This window comes from Cetorhinus maximus, chromosome 10 (assembly GCF_964194155.1).
Source record: "Cetorhinus maximus chromosome 10, sCetMax3.hap1.1, whole genome shotgun sequence".
Classification (NCBI taxonomy): Eukaryota; Metazoa; Chordata; class Chondrichthyes; order Lamniformes; family Cetorhinidae; genus Cetorhinus; species Cetorhinus maximus.
The window spans coordinates 64,378,300-64,401,062 of NC_135888.1; the positions used below are offsets into that span (position 1 = coordinate 64,378,300).

Genomic DNA, 22,763 nt, shown 5'->3' on the forward strand with positions numbered 1-22,763 from the left:
ATGAACTAGATTCAGAACAGATCTAGCAGCTCAAAATTGGGTATCCATTAAGTGTTGTGGGCAGTTCATAGCAGCTGAATTGTACTCAACCACAAGCTGTAACCTCATGGCCTCACAGATTCCTCACTCTGCCATTACTATCAAGCCGGGGGATCAACCCAGGTTCAATGAAAAGTGCAGGAGGGCATGCCAGAAGCAGCAGATGGCTAAAAATGAGGTGTCAATCTGGTGAAGCTACAACACAGAATTATTTGCATGCCAAAAGACAGAAGCAGCATGTGATCGACAGAGCTGTGTTCCCACAAACAATGAATCAGTTCAAAGCTCTGCAGCCCTGCCATATCCAGTCATGAATGGTGATGGTAGTTAAACAACTTACCAGGAGGAGGAGGCAGCTCCACAAATATTCCCATCTTCAATGATTGAGGAGTCCAGCACATCAGTACAAGAAAACAAGGCTGAAGTATTTGTAACCATCTTCAGTGCTAAGTGGATATACATCTCGGCCTCCTCCGGAGATGCCAGTCTTCAGCCAATTTGATTCACTCCAAGTGATATCAAGAAACAGCTGAAGGCACTAGATACTGAAAAGATTATGGGCCCTGACAATATTCCAGCAATAGTACTGAAGACTTGTGCTCCAGAATAGCCTCACCCCCTAGCCAAACAGTTCCAGTACAGCCACAATACTGGCAGCTACCAACAATGTGGAAAATTGATGATTAATGTCCTGTCCAGAAAAAGCAGGGCAAATCCAACCCGGCCAATTACCAGCCCATCAGTCTACACTCGATCATTAGCAAAGTAATGGAAGGTGTCATTGACAGTGCCATCAAGTGCCACTTATACAGCTAAAAACCTACTGCTCACTCTGGGTTCCGCCAGAGCCACTCGACTCCTGACCGTTAAATTTCTGACAGCCAGTTGGTGAAGGAGGAGACCAGAAGCCAATCTTTACTTGGTTTTATATATAGTCACAAAGTGAAACATTACATATGTATAGCTCCTAATTCTACAATCCAAATACCAGCGTCAGTAAGTGTCTTTTCAAATGTGCACACATAATATTCAATGAGTGGCTCCCACCTGTATACACTTAACCTTCATTTATACAATTAACACTGACCTCATTACAACCTTGGGCCAAACATGGACAAAAGAGCTGAATTTATGAGTTGAAGTGAGAGTGGCTACCCCTTGACATGGCAGCATTTGATCGAGTGTGGCATCAATGATTCCTGGCAAAATTGAAGTCAATGGGAAATGGAGGAAAACTCTCCACTGCTTGGAGTCATACCTAGCACAAAGGATGATGGTTGTGGTTAATGGAGGCCAATCATCTCAGTCCTAGGCACCACTGCAGGAATATCTCAAGGTAGTGTCCTAGGCCCAACCATCTTCAGTTGTTTCATCAATGGGCATTTTCACTGATGATTTCACAATGCTCATTACCATTCGCAACTCCTCAGATACTGAAACAGTCTGTGACCTGACCTAATCCTGCTCCCAATTCATATTTTCGTATGTATGTATATTTGCAAAAGGTCCTGGGCAACTTTCAGGCTTGGGCTTATAAGTGGCAAGTGACATTCATGTCACACTAAGTGCCACAGAATGACCATCTCCAACAAGAGAGAATCTAACCATCTCTCCTTGACATTCAATGGTATTATCATCGTTGAATTTCCCTGCTATCAACATCCTGGTGGTTACCATTGACCAGGACTAACCATGTAAATACTATGGCTGCAAGAGCAGGTCAGAGGCTGGGAATACAGCAGTGAGTAACACTGTCTCCCCAGAGCCTGTCTACCATCTATAATGCACAAGTCAGGAGTTTAATGGAATTCTCTCAACTTGCTTGGATGAATATGGCTCCAAGAACACTCCAGAAGCTCAACACCATCCAGGACAAAGCAGCCCGCTTGATTGGCACCATCCACCAATGTAAAAATTCACCCCCTCCACCACCGGCGCACAGTAGGAGCAGTGTGTACATTTGCAAGATGCACTGCAGAAACTCACCAAGGCTCCTTCGACAGCACCCTCCATACTCATAACTGCTACCATCTAGAAGGACAAAGGCAACAGATACATGGGAACACCACCACCTGCAGGTTCCCCTCCAAGCCACTCAGCATCCTGACTTAAAAGTATATCACTGTTCCTTCACTGTCGCTGGGCCAAAATCCTGGAACTCCCTCCCTAACAGAACTGTGGGTGTTCCTGCACCAGATGGACTGCAGTGGTTTAAGAAGGCAGCTCACCACCACCTTCTCAAGTGCAATGAGGGATGGCTCACAAATGCTGGCCTTGCCAGCGACACCCACATCCCGTGAAACAATAAATTAAAAAACGGGCCTGCAGCATCCTGAGGAACTATACAATTTAATTGTAGCATACATAAGGAAAGGCGATGGCATAGTGTTATTGTCGCTGGACTAGTAATCCAGAGACTCAGGGTAATGCTCTGGGGACCTGGGTTCGAATCCCACTGCAGGGCAGATGGTAGAATTTGAATTCAATAAAAAAATCTAATGATGACCATGAAACCATTGTTGATTGTTGTAAAAACCCATCTAGTTCACTAATGTCCTTTAAGGAAGGAAATCTGCTGTCCTTACCTGGTCTGGCCTATATGTGATTCCAGACCCACACCAATGTGGTTGATTCTTAAATGCTGATTCTAGGGGGCAACTAGGGATGGGTAATAAATGCTGGCCTGGCCAGCGACACCCACATCCCATGAATGAATAAAAAATCATGCGTACATTCGATTAAGGACTAATTTTTCCTTTGAAAGGAAATTAAACGTTAAGCCGATTACATCGCCCTTTAAACTTGTTCTTGGCTTTGTTTGTAACATGTAAGACAGAGATTTTTCTAACCCTGCACAACAATTAACATGGTGGGCTGGAAGATTTCAGAGCTGTTACAATGAAGTCAGTTTAAGGTGATAGGGGAAGGTGGCACACAATGTTTTCACAGGGAGCGCCATGTTCCAATACATAATGGACAGCAACTGGTTCAGACAGCAAATCAGAAACAACTGCCACCACTGTCAGCTTGGGCCTCGTGTGACTCTCACCAGTTATCTGGTTCTCTCAGCTGTTGATCTCCAAGCACAAACTCCTACAGAAGTCTTGTTTCTGACTCTTTTTGGCGCTGGTGTTTTGACACCGATCCATTATTCAAACTGCAATGTGTGTTGGATAGTGCTTGACTTGTCTGCTTCCATCTAACACAAAACTAATCTCTATAGACTAGATTCTTTTATTGACAATAAAGCTTCCCTATAAAATCCTGACAACTGCATCTTTTATTGGCGTCTGTAAGGCTAGTTGCTGACTCAGTTGAAACATCTACGTTCCTCCCCCTCAGCTCCCCCACAATCTTAGTAACTCATTTTGAAGACTACACTTGCCAGCATTCTTGCACAAACTGGCTTCATCATAGTTTTCTAACTTTCCACTCAGATAACAACCCTTGCTTACCCAATTTCACTTAAGCAGAAGCTTTAAGCATGTAAGGAAGGAATACACTGTTATGCTAATAGGATGAGATGATGTAAGGTGGGAGGAGGCTCATGTGGAAAATAAACCAGTTAGACATGTGGTCTGTTTCTGTGTTGTAAAATTCTGTGTAATTCTATTTATAAAAGCTTTCATTGGAAATGTGGGTGCCTGTTGCCCATGATTAACTGATCATTTAAAATTAATCAGCTGAAAATCATGCACAGCAGCAGCAGAATTTCTGTTCTGCATTTTCAGTGGGTGAAAAAACCAGCCAAAAACTAGATGTCGAGTAAAGTTCATCCTGCTCTGTTCCATCAAGCACTCCCAGGTCAGAGGACGAACTAAATGTTGAACAAGTTTCCCAGAAAAAGCATTCCTGGATCAATGATGGTACATTAATGCAGAATGAAGTTTCCTTCATCTTCACCCTGCCTTCACCCCAAAAGCGACCTCTTATTCTACCAGTATGACACTTCTGTTAAGAGCCATTCCTCTTATATGATTAAATACCAGCTTTCTGCACAGCCAAACTTATATACACTGAGGAGACTACCAAACTAAATTTTTGTTAACAGCGCTTTGTTTATAAGCAATCAATATGACTTAAATTTCCAAATATGTTCCAGGGTATGTAGTGTACACTCAGATTCTTCAGACAAGAGAATTCTCAAAAGGCAAATCAGCAACTTTGGCTCAATTTTAAGAATTCCGAGTATACAGTCTTATAAAAATATCCCATATAAAAAATATTATAACTTGAAAATGGAAAGATTAATTTGGAAACGTATAACTATCAATACCTGTGGCCTCTTACTACCTTTCCTGTGCAATTTCCATCCCATGTCTTTCAATCTTCAAACTCTGGTATCCCGTGCATTCCTACCAGTCCCCTCTGTTTTGTCTGGAATTCTCTCCCTAAACTTTTGTGCCCTTCTCTCATCCTTTGCAAATCCTCTAAAGACCCATCCGAGTTTACAGTTCTGTCTCCTATGCTCTCTCCTTTGGTTTAACGTTTCCATCCCTTGTTCGTAAAGTTGCTCTGGGACATTTGTATGTTACACACTCTATAGGATTGCAAGTTGTTAAACAAAACCAATCAAAACAAAATTATCAGAAAGGCAAATAAAATAAGAGAGTCAAGTTTAATTATATTTCTTCACAGCTGTTTTTGAAAGGAAAAAGTAAGGGTGTTGTTTCTTTTTTGAGGCTGGGGAAAGTATCTTAAAATGAATGTTTCTCTTTGGCTTTTCCTCCAGCTCCAACAAGACCCTATCAGCCCCAGAACTGGAGACACCAATGTATATTTTGCAGAAGGTCATCGTAAACAAAGATGGACAAAATCAATTATAGTCTATGTAAGACCATCCCTTAACAATTTAACTAAGAACTAGGGCCAATCATAATAGGAGTACTTAGAAAAGTTGAAACTGCAGTTTTAAAAGAATGAATCACGTAAACTGCTCACTGCATAAGTACAACATTTCTTAAGTGCATTGTGAGCTCGCCATCTCTACAAGCACATTCCTTCTGAGTGACTTTTTTCTGTCACTGAATGGAGAGGGATTGAAGGAAATAAGCACCAGCTTTCCTTCTCCATCTGTCACAGTGGCTACAAGTTTACAAATGCATGCCTTATAATTCTCTGGTGTTTTGCTAACATTTCATTAACTGAAGACATGACTCCCTGCTGAAATGTTTGACTATGACTTGTCCTTTTCAGCATGTATCAATCTATCACCAACAGCTGTTCCATTGGGCTTTTGGGATTATTCTTTTGGGATTAACAAAGCCCCATAAAGTCACTGATGGATTATTCTTTTGTGCCCTTGACTTTTCCCTATTTTTTTCATCCTGTATACTTCTTCCCTCTATACTGTTTTCTTTAGCTTGGGAAAGATAAGACGACCTCGTGTTTGCATCCAGTTCAGATGTGGTTTCCACCCAATTCTCAGCAAATGTGAAATGGTACTTGATGATGGGCCTGATTTTTAAAAATATATATACATCAAAATCTGATTGTCCATTAACACAAGATATGATACCCAACAGCACTATCAGAAACCAATGAAACTCATCACCATAGTTATCCAATAAGCAATTTTTTTATTTGTTTAAATACTATGACAATTGTGAAGAGGATCTAAGCCAATTGTTGAAGCCAAAACCAAGACACAGACCTTATCTTCACCAAGAGAGTTTATTGACCTGTTCAGTCTCATAGCTCTCCTCCCACATAATCCAGTGTCCCACACAAATGTCTCCTATTTATATGTGCCCAAAGACAATTAGTACCCATCACCTGTTTCTCTTAACCTTAATAATGTAATTGACATTAAAATAATCTTAATGTAATTAAGACGACACTAACAGCAAGGAACAAGATAAAATCTTGATCTAAGGTTATTAGTTTGATTATTAGCATAAATTTAGGTGGGGCCTACAAATTACTTCAGAGCTCACTCAACTAAACCTGGTAGTTTACTCATGAGCTTTGGCAAATTCAAAAGCAATGAGCAATTTCTGTGCATCATTAACACATTGAACTTTTGAATTCTTATTCTTCATGCATTCCTGCCCTCAAACCTCTCCACAACTGATTCTTCATGTACAATAAACATGTATGATATAATTTGTGTTGGGATTCTTCTGATGTCCTGCTGTAACTTCTGATCAGTGAAAACCCTGCAGAAATGACTTAACTGGCCACTTATGCCATTCCTGTGGACGCTTTACCATCTTCCACTGAAATTACAGTCACTGTTATAATGTAAGCAACCATGGCAACCAATTTGCACAAGGCCCAACAAACTGCAATGAGATAAATTATCTATTTTGGGGATAATGGTTGAGGGATAAATATTGGCCAGAACACCAGCATTCTCTAAATAGTGACAGTGGATTTTTTAAAAACGTCTACCTGAGAGAACTTATGGTTTAATGTCTCCTCTAATAGGCTATACTCCCTCAGTACTGCACTGAATTATCAGGGTAGATTATGCACTCAAACCCCTGGAGTGGGGAGGGGCAGGTGAATACACAACCTCTGACTTTAAACCAGGTATACTACAAATGAACTAAAGCCAACGTCTAATAGACATGCTAAACTGACCTCAGTGCCTTGTGCTGGGGGTGGGGAAAAATCAGCTCCTGCCTCTTGATGAAAGTTGAAAAATGCACGAGTGTGCATTTCATTTGGGCATAGAATGAGTCTCAGCTGTGATGCCTCCTTCATTCACAGTCATATGAAAAACGGATGCTTGAGTGAGATACCAATAGTTCCCCCAGCTATTGGAATAGATGAACTAAGGATGAACTCAGAATAGGAGGGAATCTCTTTCAGAATGTTATTTTCATCTATTAATCATTACATTTTGTTTCAGTAAATTGCACATTGATTTGTTGCCACTTTCTTCATAAAATGTTATATTTGTGATATGACTTCATTGGAAAACAAAGCTAGAATTGGATAGTTGGTATCACAGAGTGCTAATAGGGGTGGTCACACTCCTTGGATTCCTCCATACATTTACTGGATCTGAACTGTATTAATGTAGAGAGTCATAATTTATTACAATTAAACCAGTGTATCACTTAGACAAGTACTCAGCCTATCCACTTCTGGCTTTTTACATAAAAGGTTGAACAAAATTCTAATCAGGTTGAGCTACAAAGATTTTGAACTTGGGGGTAAGGTCGGGAAGATAAGGTAGAAAAAGTAGTCTTGCAACTCACTGACCGTAGTCAGATTCCAAGGTTTTCCTGTTTGTACTTTTGTCATGTTTCATGTAGAATATCCTAACGGAGGCATCTGAGGACTGGTTATAATCAGGCCCTCAGATTACAGAGTCATTCAAAGTCCCACTGCATTATCTCTTGCATTTTCACTGGAGTGTGTTAATGTAAGGCCTGAGGATTGATTAGAATAAGGTCCCTTGGCAATGTATCATCCATAGTCCCATTACCCTTGATGCTTCATGAATTTTATTTAATGCAAGCCAGTCGTAGCCTATTTATGTTGTATTGTCCAGGGTAGATCTTAGTGTCTGAGATATTAGGTAGCTGGAGATAAAAGAACTATAAAAAGAAAGTCATCGGATATGAGTCACCAACAAACAGCGGTCCCCTAGATCAGATCAAGACATTTCCAAATTGTTGGCATATGCTATCTCAAGCTCCTGCAATTCATAGTGAAGGACCTACATCATTTCCATTTTGGACTCCGAGCTTCTTGCCTCTTTCTCTTCCCAAACACTGCTCCAAGCTGTCACTTTCCTTCTCTCCTTCATTATCATCCCACTAACCATTTCCCTCCGGGACTTGTCCATACTGCTGCTCATGGAGGAACAGGCCTCTATCCCCTCGAGCACTGTCCCTCAGTGTTACCACTAATGGAAGGGATTCTGCAACTCTGCATACTGTAAGCAAGAGTTCTGACAAAAGTTACCATTTGCAGTGTACAGAGATGCCAATTTCTTCATAAGGCTGGGAGGAGAAGCCAAGGCCACTATTTTCAATGGTAGTTAGTGTATACTTGCACATCTCTTCCTCTATGCACCTAACTCAAATTCCACTACCCTGACCTTTTCCTGTGCCCTTTTATAAACATCTATTCTTCAGTTAAACATTTTCAGTACAATATGGACCAGCTAAAACTGATAGATAAAGATTAGAACCTCCCACCATTTATGTAGAACCTGTTCTGCTGGAAGTGCCATTTACATGGTGGCTGACCCTCATCCACCTCAACTTGCTGAGCAACAACTTCACCCAAAGAAAATATAAATCAAAAAAGAATTCCACTATTGATTTCCATCCCTCTGTATATATCCCATATTAGTTACTACACCTGGGTTAAGTAACAGCCAGCCATCCTGCTCCCAGACATCTGCAAACCTGCCTTTTGGTAGCCAAAGAATTCCCCTTCCTTCTTTATGAAGAAAAGGCATTTACACTACTGTACTGTAAGCAGCTCACACCTACCTCACACCTATATGGCACAGAAACAGGCCATTCGGCCCAACAAGTCCATGTGAGTATTTATGCTCCATTCGAGCCTCCTCCCATCTTTCTTCATATAAATATCTCATCATAATCCTCTACCCCATGCTCCCTTAAATGCATGTCTAGCTTCTCCTTAAATGCATCTATACTATTCATTTCAACCATTCCCCATGGTAGGAAGCTGTATATTTTCACCACTCTGAGTGAAGAAATTTCTTCTGAACTCTCTATTGGGCTTCTTGGTGACTATCTTAGATTGATGGCCTCTAGTTATGCTCTAGCCCACATGAGGAAACATTCTCACTTTCTCCCCCTCCTCCTTCACATACCATGCCCTAAGAGGGTGTTGGTGGCCATGGACTTACATTGGATCGGTCCATGGTTATGCTTGGCAAGTGGTTTACCATTGCCTTTTGCAGCATGGCTGACCAAGATATTCTCCCGCTCTTACCGCCTGCCATCATATGTATTGGAAGGACTTATAGGTTGAGAATCAACCTGTTTGGCCATGTTGTGAATGCACTTTCCATAGCCATCAAGTCCTGAAATGGGACTTGAACCTGGAGCTCCTGGCCCAGAGGTAGGGATGCTACCCACTGCACCACAAGATCTCATCCTCACTTTAACCACTCTATCAAAACCTTTAATCGCCCCTCAGCCTTCTTTTTTTCTCACCTCACGGCCTACCTTATTGATGCCAAACAATATACAGAGGAAATGATTTTAAAATGTTATCCTCACAAGGAATAAAAAGAACTGACCAAAATGAGGAACTCAAGTTCTGCAGTTCTGGTGTAACGCAGTGATGTGTTAATTATAATGGAACCAGGTTGCCCACCAGAAGATGCACTAAAGCCTGCCCTGACTGATTGCATAAGTCAGAATCTTCATGGCCAGCTGGTGCGCAGCACAAACTGTGCGAAATGTGATCTTCAGTCCGCAGGTTACCACAGAAACGAGTAAATAATGTAATGCCTCAGCTACACTTTATCTTGTTTACAGCAGGGAGACCAAAACCAGATGGAAAGAATACAAATGAATGGCCTCTCCAGGTTTACAGCTTAAATAGCGGTTTAAAAAAAAATAGAAAGTAGGGCAGAAAACAGACAGCAATTTAAAAAAAATCCAATTACTTCCTCAATAATTGAAACAGGACAAATCCAACTTCATCCCAGGAATCTGTAATTATTTATCCTAATTAAAAGCACACTGCGGATATCCGAATCAGACATGGCTCCAGTGAATTAATTGCTTTTATAATACAAGTTTCACCAGTTTCTATTTGTGACTGTGTTTCAAGCCACATGGATATATTATATATATATATATATATATGTATATATACACACACATACATATACACACATATAAACAGTGCTTCTATTTAATTACATTCTTTCTGTCACAAGATGATTAATATCATTGAAATTTTTGTGTATATCCCCTGTGATACATGAAAAAAATGTTTTTTAAATAGTTGTTTTTCATAATTGCCATAAATTTGATCCTGGTGCTATTTTAGATTATGACATTCAATCATTTGGGTGGGAAGTGCCACGAGGTCACATGCCTTCCTCTCTTGCTTTTAACGGCTATGAAACCTTGTGATCCATCTTAGTTGGTGGTTGGATTTGGGAGAGATCAGCACAACCTATTTTCCTAACAGCTGGATATTCCACTCACTAATTGGTTTCATCTTCAAAATCTAACAATTTTACTTTGCTGCTTTGAAAGCAAAAGTATCACATTGGACCCAACAGTGTCACAGTAAATCCTACAGCTTCCAGTCCCAAACCACAGCGAAGCCCAACAACATCAAGTCCAAACCAACAGTATGACAGGGAAACCCTACAGCTGCCAATTCAAACCAACAGCGTCACAGTGAAACTGTACAGCGTCTATTCAAATCCAGCAATTTCACAGTGAAACCATACAGTGCCTATTCAAAACCAACAGTGTCACAGTGAAACTGTACAGCGTCTATTCAAAAGCAACAGTAACACAGAGAAACTGTACAGCGTCTATTCAAAACCAACAGTAACACAGAGAAACTGTACAGTGTCTAGTCCAAACCAACAATATCACAGGAAAACTCCACGGCTAGCACCAGAGATTAACCATGAGAGCTGGTAGATTGTTATCCCCAAAATCCAGTTTAGGTGCTATGTATCACTTGTCCCACTCTATACAAACGATTCTTAATGCCCTCAGCTCATCCAGGGATGGACAATTGATATTGCCTTTTCAGTGTTGTCTACACCTTAAAAGCAAAGAAAGTAGTGGACCTGTTCCCACTTTAAGCGCACAGGTTTGAGCATGGCTTAACCCTAAACTCTGCCCAGTATCTCCAGCCTCACCATTCTAAATCTTTCCATTTGCCATCCTTATGACCACTTTATGTCACATTATCAATTTACTGGCCAACTGTGGTGCTTTTTTTTTTAAACAAATCATTCTTAGGATCTGGGCATTGCCAGATGGCCAGCATTTATTACCCATCCCCGGTTACCCTTGAGAAGGTGGTAATAGTGCAGTACACTTCTTTGTGGATAATTCCACAGGGATGCAATACCAGAATTTTGACCAATGATGAAATGACGGAACTTGTCCAAGTTGGGATAGTGTGTATCTTGGAGAGGAACTTTATGACTGGCTTTGTGCTGCGGACCCATACAAATTAAGATTTGGATTGAGACTGTTCAAACTCATTTCACATAAATCTGCGACAGCTAGCAGAGAACAGAGACTAACATGGAGCTGGATTCAAACCCAGATTCTAAAGGTGTCAGGATATATTTATCCTCTAAGAGAACAACTGCAATAATGTTAGAGATTTCCTTTGGGTACATGATGGTGCAAGTAGGTTTACGCACTGACATTTAACCTCTGATCTGGGTTTGAATGAAGCCAAAACTGAAAATGTTACCCTCTGCTGGCCATAAGGAACCTCCAAGTTAAGTTTGGGTGGTTACAGCCCAGATCCCATTGGAGATGACCTAAAAGCAACAAAACTACTCCTTATTTGGCACTACAGAAGTTGATGCTGAGTCAACTTTTCAAGGGCAATTACAGATGGGCAACAAATGCTGGCCTTGCCAGCGATGCTTACATCCCAAGAACAAATAAAAAGGTAAGGGCAACTCTTGTGCAGTTAGGGACTATGGTGCATTGTTGGGGCAGAGCAGAGCAAACTTTACCTTGTATCTTTATAGTGTTGGCATTGGGTGTCTGGGAAAGGAAAGCCTGTGGAAAGCCAGAGCCTGTGGAATTTGCTACCACAGAAAGTAGTTGAGGCCAAAATATTGTATGTTTTCAAGAAGGAGTTAGATATAGCTCTTGGGGCGAAACGGATCAAAGGATATAGGGCGAAAGCAAGAGCAGGCTATTGAGTTGGATGATCAGCCATGGTCATAATGAATGGTGGAGCAGGCTCGAAGGGCCGGGCCTACTCCTGCTCCTATTTTCTATGTTTCTATGAAAATGATTAATTTTCCTGAGCAAAAGCCCCTGAACTTGAAAAGCACAACTGAAACTAGGAAAAATTTCCACAGAAATAAAATTTCTTAAATTAATCCGACTATCTGCGGGACAGCAGCTAATGTTGCTTTTGGGTAAAACATATTTTGTTAAAGTAAATGTCCAAAGCATGTTGTTCTATGGAATCCACAATGGAGTGAATGACGTTCACGTGTAAACATGTTAAATTAGTATTTAAAAAAAAGGAAAGGTTCTTAGTGCTCGGAATAAGGTAAGATTTCTTACCGCTACAGACAAATTCCTTCTTCGGAACATCAGCAATGTAGAGGCCTCTCAGGTGAATGGGGCCTGTGCACTGGGCATACTGTCCGATGGGACGTCGCTGGCGTAACCAGTCAGAGAGCCAGGCCAAGTGACAGTTGCAGATCAGGTTGTTGGAGTGAAGCCGCCTGCAGAAAAGTGAGGAGACCAGGTAAGGAAAAGTTAACAAACTCAAGTGCAGCCCTGTCCTTACACACACATACAAGACATTCTAGCTGGATAAATGGTGCAGGCGAACTCTAACCTTTTTATCTTTGAAGAATATTTTATATTAATGAGTTACGTATTTTTGTTTTAGTTGCACCTCCCACAAATACAATCAAGTTAAGTAGACATTACCAGACCATGGTGCTGAATATTAAAGAATGTACAGAGCAACAGATTAGACCTTTCCCTTCATTCTGAACTGCGTGGAACAGGAAAATCCCCTCACTCATTACTCGAGGTGCAGCTGAATTTCACTGCTTTTGCATCGACATAAAATATCTAACAGAAAAATCCTCTGACAACCACAAAATCTTTTTCTTTTTCATTTTCTCTTGTCTTCTGAGTGTTAAACGTTCTACTCAAAATGTTCAACCTTTCAGCTCTACAGTCAGATGTCTTTTACTGGATGGCTGGGGGAGGGGGTGTTGGGGGAGGGATGGGAGAGGGGGAGTGGTGGTGGTGGTGATGATAATGACTGAAGTCAAGTGGCTGTTGCCATGCCAACATATAAACAGACGCATTTCCTTTGTAAAAACTGCCATTTGTCACTTACCTCTGCAGTCGCTCTCATTCACGTAAATGGTATTCTCCTTTCCCCTCACTTATTTATGTTGCAGACATAACCGACACGCATTCAGGTCAAATATAATTCACATTTTTTGCAGATAGCTTACTGTAAATGCTAAGAAATTCAATAAGTTTACTACCCAGGGCTGAGCTTCAAAGAAAATAATTTTCTTTCTAAATAACCTATTCAGAAAGCCAGCTGATTCAGATAGGTGCAAGACAATCCAAACTTCTGTGCATTCCCCTGTGACTGTGCTCCATTGTATTCCTCGCACATTTTTCTAAATGCTGGCTTATCATGGTTTACCCTGCCTGATCAGTCAGCCTGCCACTATGCTTCATGCTGAATCGCAGCCTTTAAAGGATAAGGATTTTTCCCAACTCTTCCACATGTTAACAAAAATCAAACAATTTCAGTTTCCTTTGGCATATTTATTTTGATTAACGTGATTTGATTTTTTTTTGCCTATTTTGACCACATCAACCTCTATTCCATCATCTTCTCCTGAAGGTGCATTCTCTATGATGGATATACCTCACCCAAGGGAGGCGTTTGACCAGGGGCAGGGAGGTGGGGAGCATTACTGTTAAGCCTGGTTCTGTCACCTTACATCCGCACACAAGCAATTTCCAGTAGTGCTAACTACACACCAATTAGGAGCAAGTGTCCCCTGGGCTTATTTCCTTCATCTCCCTAACAGAGGGCACTGCGGTCAATTGCAGTGATCCCAGTACCAATCCAGCCGAAAGCAGCTGTTCAATGCTGATTTCGTTTTTGATAAAATGTTTGCAACAACAAGACGTGCCCACCATCCATATTTTAAGCGGGCATTAATTGACCACCAATTTAGTTTTGGTTGCCTATCTTAATATCCCCTTATGTGGTTGTGTCTCAAATGTTGTTTGCTAATCGCTCCTGTGAAGCACCTTGGGACAATTTGCGAAGCACTATATAAATGTTTGTTGCTGTTGTCTCTATGGTTTGAAGCTGGAAGTCAGCTGCAGTTGCCCATTCTCTCTCTGCACATGTCCTGATATATCATCAGGCAGCCATGCCTCAGTGGGACAAGACTGGAGGAGAGGGAGAGGCACAGGCATGATGGTTTTCATCATGACAGCTATATTTTTATTCACTGTTGGTATTAGCTGAATCTGCTGATCACATCAATGTGTTTTTAAGCAGCTTTAACTCCAAGCTAAAATTACAGCAAATAATTTGGTTATATTTATTTGAAGAATTTGCTGCAAATAGTAGCAAATGTAACAACTAGAAGAGATTTAAAGCTACCTAGATGGAACTAAAGGTGTATAAAGTCCAGAGTCAAATTATTGTGGACTTATAGGGCAGGATTTTCCTGTCAGCGAGCGGAGGGGGGGGGGGGGGGGGGGGGGGACCTGCTCGCCGCTGCATAAAATGATGCGCGGTGACGTCAGGCGGAACTCCCGATGTCACCGCGCCCCATTTAAATTTTCCGGTAGGCGGGGGCGCAGCAAAATCAGTTGCGCGTCCGCCGACCTGTCAATGGCCAATTGAGGCCATTGACAGAGTCATTTCGCTAATTAATGGACCTGCCCGTCCAACCTTAAGGTTGGCGGGCAGGCCAGGAGCCCTGGCGGGCATTAGAAAAAGCATGAAACATCATCCACGGGCAGGATGAGGTTTCATGTAGGTTTTAAGAAGTTTTATTAAAGTTTTTGTAAAAATGTGGACATGTCCCAACTCATGTGACAGTGTCACATGAGGGGACATGTCAGGATTTTTTTTTTCTCTATTTTTAATCTTTGTCACAGAACAGCTAATCTCCCTGAGGCTAAGTGAATGCGCTCTTTCGTGCGCATGCGTGAAAGAGCGCACTCTCGATTTAGGGATTGCCTCTCCCGCCCGCACAGGGAGTGCATTGCGCTTCCGTGTAGACTCGCGCTGGAAGGCCCGCCCACGTAAAATGGTGCCCCGCCCCCGATTGGGGGCGCCAATCGGAAGTGCACTTGTGTGCGCCCGCCGTTCAACTTCGCCCCCGACGGGGGGAAAATCCTGCCCATAAACTCATAGACGTTTACAAAACAGAAGGAGGCCATTCGGTCCATTGTGTCCACGCCAGTCAACAAAGATCTGAATACACCAATTGCATTTTCCAGTGCTTCTGTTCTTCCTGAACTTAAGGTAAAATCAGGAATCATCAATCCGCTTTGCAAATGGTGTATTACAATGGTAGCACCATATACCCATAGTGGGAGGCTTCAGGCTGAGTGCTAAATGGGTGCAATATCAGCGGTGCGCTCTAGAGCCTGGCCAACAAGTCAGTTGGGAAACCCTCACTATTTTCAGACGCATACCTAATTTTCCCAGTGAGTGGCTGGTGCCCCCAGCTGCTGTCTGGTGAGGAAAAGAATATTAGCCAGCAGGCGAGACCGGTTGCCAGAGGAGCTGATGCCAAGGTGAGGTGAGAACGGGTGGGCAGCAAGCTGGAAGGGGCCTGGAGAAGCAGCCCTGCTCCTCTAGGCCATACATAAATCTTAAAAAAAAACAAATGCTTATGCTTACCTTTTAGGAAAGGCCTTCGTTATCCTTTAAAGGCCTTTGATTAGGCCCCTAAATGCCTGGAAAAAGGGCGACTGCCATTCGTGTACAAACTTCGCCCACCTCCTGAAACTCACCACTGGGATCCCACAACAGAGGCAGGACCCAGATTTTCATTTTTAACCGAGGTGGGAATGGTGGATGACCTTCTAAAGGTCTGCCTGAACATTGATTCAGGAAAATGGATGCACAAGGTTCCCACCAGATTTTCAACAGCTAATTCCCATTCTTCAGGCAAGAAAAGGGCGACTAACAGTTGAAAGTTTCCATTATGGTATGTATTAAATGGCTATTTAGGAATGTTGGAATATCTTACAATAGTCCCAACATCTAACTTCCAAAAAACAGGGCATGCAATTGAACTTTTAAATACATCTAATTTCTCCTGAATGGGTTTCTTTAATGGATGCTTAAGTAGCAATCGGTCATTTTTTGGATGGCCAAAGGTTGGAGGCCTCATGGTAGAAGAATCAAAGGTCTGGGGTGTGGGAGGGATCGGAGGTTTCGGGGGCAGGGGTGGAGGTAGATTGGGGCCTAGTGGTGGTGGAGGAGTTGGAGGGGGATCTGGGTCTGGTGGTGACAAAGGAAAGCAGGGCTTGGTGTGTGTGAGGGAGGGATTGGAATTTGGTGGTGTTGGCAGGGAAGCCACTGGGCCTGGTGGTGACAGATGGGAAGGGTCTGAATTTGATGACGGTTGGGGCTCCCCCGGGCGGTCATCGGGGCTTGATGGCGGGTGGGTAGTGGTGAAAAGGAGGATTTAGGCTAGGTGATGGTGGGGGTACCAGAACATGGTGGGTGGGGGGATTGTGGTTTAGAACAGGGTGGGGAGGGGGCGGTGGTGTGAAACAGAGTGTAAATCAAAAACCCAGCAGAATAAAGATAAACTTGACAAGGTGCATCACAGTGAAGTTTGTAGCCTGTTTATCATATTTCAAATTCCAAGCCACCTCCTTGGATTAGCTGATTGGTCACTCAGCCACTTTCTGGCCTCGGGTAAAACCGAGGAGGCAGATGTGGGTCAGGAAACAGATTTCTGAAATGTTAGCTTCCCCTCACCTGTCCCAAACCCACCATTTTTTAGGTGAAAATTCAGTCCAGTGTGTCTATAGGGTGCAGAGGGAGGACTACACTGATCAGCTGATCAGGAAAGAACCTCTCTGTAGATGTTATTGCTGTAAACTCATTAAGTGTCTGAGCACACACTCACAGAAGTCCTGAGGAAATATTAGATAACACCAAAACCAACACCACAGGCAGATGAATTACACACCAACAATGTCAATCAATCTACATAAATAAGAAATTACATTCATTTTGATTTTACAATCCTTAGTTAGCAAGCGGTATGATATTCCATTTTTACTGAGGGCGGCGATCGACAGTTTCTTTGTATGGGTATTCTAGATTGCCACAAACTATTCTGAGGTTTGTCTTGCAGCATTGCTAACTTCTCCAATTCTCAAGGGAGTCCAATGCCTGAATTTTCGCTCCGGGTCGGAAGTGCAAAGTCGGGACAATTGCTGGCTCTGCAAACCCAGCCCGGTCAAAAGCGTCCCTAAAGTTCAGATTTTCAGTCTGAGGGAGTGGGCGAAAATGGGCAACCCCGGAAAGAGGTTGGAGGTTGCCAGGTGCGGAGGCTGGGCGAAAGGCTGGCTTTGGTGCAACTGCATTTGGTCAAAGCTATGAAAATAAACAATAAAACAAACAGCCCTCCAGCCCTCGCCGTCATACTCCCTCACCCCTCCACACACTCCCCATACCCTATCCATGCTAACCCATGCCACCTCATGCCCCCCACCCAACCCCCATGGACCTTCCTACCTTCAATGCCAATCTATACCCCTCTGCCCAAATCTATTGCTCCTCATAGTCTCCATGCCAACCTCTGCCCCACTACCCACCCCAATGGCCCATCATATCCTCTATGCCAACCTATGCCCCACCACCCACCCCAATGGCCCATCATACCCTCTATGCTGACATATGTCTCTCCAGCCACCCCATGATTCTTTATAACCCCTATGCCAATTAGTGCCAACTCATGCCCCCCCCCCAACCATCAGCCTTTTCCCTTACACCTACCATGCTAACTCATCCAGTATCCACCATGAGAAGACCTCAGGACCCATGCTGCGATTAAATAAATTCTAAGTGTTGATTGATGAATTCTGAATTTCAAAAGAAAACTCTCATTGATAAAAAACTTATTCACTTTATTTAAATTACTTTAATCCCTTATAAAAGCTAGCATTGGAATTTACAGTCCTACTTCAAAGAATTTATAACCACTTGGAGCTGTCAACTGACAGGAATCCCACTGTGATAATGAAAGGTCGTGAAATCAGTCATGCAGCATTAGTCCTGTAATGGTGACCCTCAGGCTGGCTTATGTCAATAGACAGAGTGAAATAGAAAGCACTGATTTTTTTTGACACTGAAAACTGCTTTTGTTAAATTTAATGGGCAGGTTTAAATCCCTTGACAGCTAATTTGACAGTTCTCTTGACAGTTTCAGTGAGTTCATACACTTTTTACACACATGCTAAGTTTAACAATCCCAAAGGGCACCTTACCACTCCCACAGGACACCTTAACTCTCCCAAAGGGCATCATGCCTCTCCCAAAGGTGATCTAGGACCAAATCCAAAAGGGTACCCTACCTCTCCAAATAACTCAGGCAGCTTTAGATCTTCTCCTACCCGGTCTAAAGTGTACACCTCATGTTTTAGACATTCCGCTAGCCAAAATCAGATCTGACTGAAGCAGCTGCACTCTAACTTGTACAGTAGCCTCCGTGAATCACGGCTGTTTAAATTAAAACACGCCCCCATTGCTCCCCTGCGGGACCTCCGGATACAGGCCTTCGCTGCCATTTTTGCAAAGGCAGAGAGCCTCTCCATCTGAAAATTCAGGCAAAAGTGTTAGTTTTCAGGCTGCGCAGAAGCACAGGCAAAGGAGTCATTCCTGACCTCAGTGCTTTCTCCACAGACCTATTCAGGTGTCATGTCTGGACTTCCTTGGAAAATTTGTATATCTTAGTGAAGCCAGTTTTGCCTCTGTGGTAAAGGAGTAGGACAGGACCTGGTGACTATAAGATGTTCGCATAAATACAGTTTTGCCAGTTTTAGGACATAGGTTTTAAGAATTGGAATCAGGGTGGAGGAAAAAGAGAGATTGATATTTCAAGCCTGCAGTGCAAACTTTGACTAATGTGAGTATTTTCTTGTGGAACACACTTTTTGTACACACATTAATTGGATTAGTTTAAAACCACTAGATGCGATTGGAGCAAATTATCATTAGCAAAGAGAGAGAACAGGTCACAGAGCTAGACAGACAGCAAAGGAAATATAGTTTTATTGCCTCAACTCTCTAGATAGATAGAAACAGGGGAAGGACAATTAACCCCTTGAACCTGTTCCGCCATTCAATAAGACCATGACCTCATTCCACATACCCACTTTTACCCCTTAGTAACCTTAGTACCTTTGATCAACAAAAATCTATCAATCTCAGATTTAAAACAAACAATTGATCCAGCTTCAATTATCATTTGTGGAAGAGAGTACCATATTTCTACCATCCTTTGTATGTTGAAGTGTTTGCCAACGTCGCTTCTGAAAGGTGTGATACTAATGTTTAGGCTATATCTCCCATTCCTAGATTCCTAACCAGCAGAAATAACTTCTCTATTGGTTCTCCTTAATATATTGAAAGCTTCAGTTAAACCACCCCTTAATCTTTTAAACTCCAGGGAATATAAACCTATTTTGTGCAATCTTTCCCCATAATTTAATCTTAGAATCCAGGTCTCATCCCTGTAAATCTACGCAGAGCTTCCTCCAAGGCCAATGCATGCTTCTGAAGATGCGGTACCCAAAACTGAAGACAACATTCCAGGGGTGGTCTAACCAGCATGAATCCTATCCCTTCATTTTCTGGTTCTCTCTGAAGGCCATTAGTTTTTTTGATTATTTTCTGCACCCGTTCATGACATTTTAATGATCTATGTACCTGGACCTCCAAGTCTTGTTGGATCTCTGTTTCTGGGTTATCACCATTTGGACAGGACTCTGATATATCCTTTTGAAGTTCAGAGTAGATGACCTCACACTTACCTAGACTGAAATCCATTTGCCACAGTTCTACCCATTCATTTAATTTATCTATAGTTTTTGTATTGTTATGTTTCCATCTATACTCTTTACAATGACGCCAATCTTTGTGCCATCAAGAAGCATGGATATGTGGCTTTCTGCAATGTCATGAAACACTTTCGTGAAAATCATGGGATAGAAACCATTTGGTCCTGTGAATTTGACACTCTTTGGTGCCATTACTTTCTCCATACTTTACAATTTGCTTATGTTGATTTTGATGACACCCCTTCCCAGATTCACTATTAGTTTCGTTGGGATGTCCTCCTGCTATCCTGTGCCTCTACAGTTAATATCTTACAATAACATGCAGGTCTATTAGTGCTAACAGTGTGGCTTTGTTTGGTTGGATCCTGAGCTGTATTGGGAATCTTACCCACTGGGGTTTATTGCAGTATGTGTTTTGCCAAAGATTTCAGTTCAGGAATCAACATCATTTAATCAGGGATAAGATTCCAATTGAGGGAACTGCACTGTATCAGGTTGCATCTTTTCGTTTCACTCCCAGAGTACTGTAAGGTATCAATTTCCAGGATTTTGACCCCGCAACTATGAAGGAACAGTAATATTTGCATAAGTCAGGATGGTGTGTCACTTGAGGGTGATGATCTTCACATGCACCTGCTGCTTTTGCCCTTCGTGATAGAGGTCAAGATTTTTCAAGGTGCTGTCATAGAAGCTTTGGCACGTTGCTGTAGTGAATCCTGTAGACAGTATGCACTGTAGCCATGATACAATGGTGAGAGAGAGAGAGAGTGGATGTTTAAGGTGGTGGATGGTCTGCCAATCAAGCGGACTGCTTTGTCCTGGATTATATATTGAATGGGCATTCGTACAACTAATTAATTTTTACATTTAAAATATCTATACCTCCTCCTGACTAAACTATTTTTGGTTTTTATAGGCAGAATTATATCCGAGCTCAAAATGCTAGAATATAGATCAAATAAGGTGTTACAAATCAACATTTTTCTAGAGAATCATATTCCCAGATTGAAAAATCATTCTTATTCCTTCTGCACTTGCAGCCTAAACTGTTTTAGAAGTTTATTAATCCGCCCACAGTGGTAAACCATGCTTTCATGTATATTAGATACATTGCCTGCAATACAGCTGATGAAAGGTTAAAAGAAGTCTTTGTCTCACAGCACTTTCAGTATAACTATTTGCTTTCCTATGTCACAGGCTTGCATTCTAAGGCTGGATAGAGAAGGAATCTTCTTACATTGTGTTCAAATAAATGTTGTCAGCAACTATTTGCATTTTGGAATGATCCAAGTGTTATTTGGAATTTATGGACAGGGTGGGAGGGAGTGAGGAAAAGAGAGATGGTGGAGGCTAAGAATAGATTTAAAGTTGGCATTGGATCACAGCGTGTTGAAGATCAGATTGCATGGGGGCTGAAGTTCAATTTGTGGTGAAGGATCACTGAGTAGAAGCACTCCTGCTACACCTGGCCCACAAGCAGTGCTGTAAAGACACTTACCTGCTGGTTCCGGCAGCTCCCACCCTCATCTAGCTGCCGTGTTTCCTCAACAGACAAATTCTGTTGCTACCAATGTGTTCACTACAAGCAGTGGGAACTGCACTAGCAAAGATTCAGTCAATGACAAAGACTACTGACTGGATCAACTAAACTGCATTGTAGTGTAAAGGAATAAAATCAAAATACTGCGGATGCTGGAAATCTGAAATAAGAACAGAAAATGCTGGAAAAACTTGGCAGGTCTGGCAGCATCTGTGGAGAGAGAAAAACAGAGTTAATGTTTCGAGCCTGTATGACATGCGGACTCGAAACTTTGACTCTGCTTCTCTCTCCACAGATGTTGTCAGGCCTGCTGAGTTTTTCCAGCATTTTCTGTTTTAATTTGTAGTGTAAAGGAGTTGGATTAACGTTATCAGAGAGAGTCATTAAAATAGAATGTTGGACGAGAGCAATTAATAAACCTGAGTTCCATTACACCTCCACTTATGTTAACTCAGTCATCTTATACACAAATAGAATTATAGATTCTGCTACCTAGTTCCTCTGACTAATTTGCCATTTAAGCAATAGCTTTCAAAATAAAATGGACAAAATTGAAGGGATGTTAAAATGAACTTGAATCTATGGCTTTAAGTGTCGTCAAAGGATTCTGACGGTGTCACTGTAAAATGTGCATCACCACATCTAACTGCACAGAGTTCCAGTTTTATTTGTACATGGCTTACTCTGAAGCTGAAAGACAGTTGTTCCTTAAGCTACTGTACTAAAGAAAGGAGACCTTACAGAGGATAGCTATTACTCCCAACGCCACCAAAGAAGCAACACAGACAAATAAAGTCACGGGTAAATAGAATCTAAAATGTCCAGGGAGAGATTGTATTTATAGGTACAAACTTGCTCCCTGGGCAGTCATTACATCTTTTCTTTCCATCACAAATGCTGATTTGTGCAACTGAGTATTCAATCACATTGAATCACTGAGATTAGTGAAGGAGGGAAAGCGGAAGCATAAAGCACTTGTACAAAGTCAAGCCATTCAATGGAGGACAGACAGTGGAGCTTTTACCAAGAGAGCCATTACTGGCCAGCATTGAATTAAATCTTCAGCAAACTCCTTTTTAGGCAGAGGTCACCACTTTGTACTGAACATGGTAGGAGAATTCAATCTGAAATGGCCCACTCTAATCCCCTTATATGATTTCCTTCCTTTCCACATTTAATTACAGAAAGGAGATTAGTCAGCTTGGCTCCCTTGAGAATCAGACGTTAAACAACCTCTGAAATTTCAAAAGAAAAATACACAGGGAAGAAAGGGATTCTGCTGACCTGCCCGGAGGTGATCGATAGCAAGCAGGGACAGATCGATTGCAAACAGCCAGCAGACTGTAGACTAGCAATAAAACTTCTACCTAATCAGGTAAATTAGGCTGCACTAACATTAATGTTTTCAATCC

General features: G+C 42.0%; 1 protein-coding gene across 1 annotated transcript in view; it reads right to left on the reverse strand.

Moving 5' to 3' along the window:
- LOC144685734 (slit homolog 3 protein-like) overlaps nt 1-22,763 on the reverse strand; it is a 599,629-nt gene that overhangs the window by 220,593 nt on the left and 356,273 nt on the right. The window contains exon 8 of the mRNA XM_078550561.1: nt 12,279-12,442. Coding sequence (XP_078406687.1) covers nt 12,279-12,442 — 164 coding nt within the window. The remainder of the gene's footprint in view (nt 1-12,278; nt 12,443-22,763) is intronic.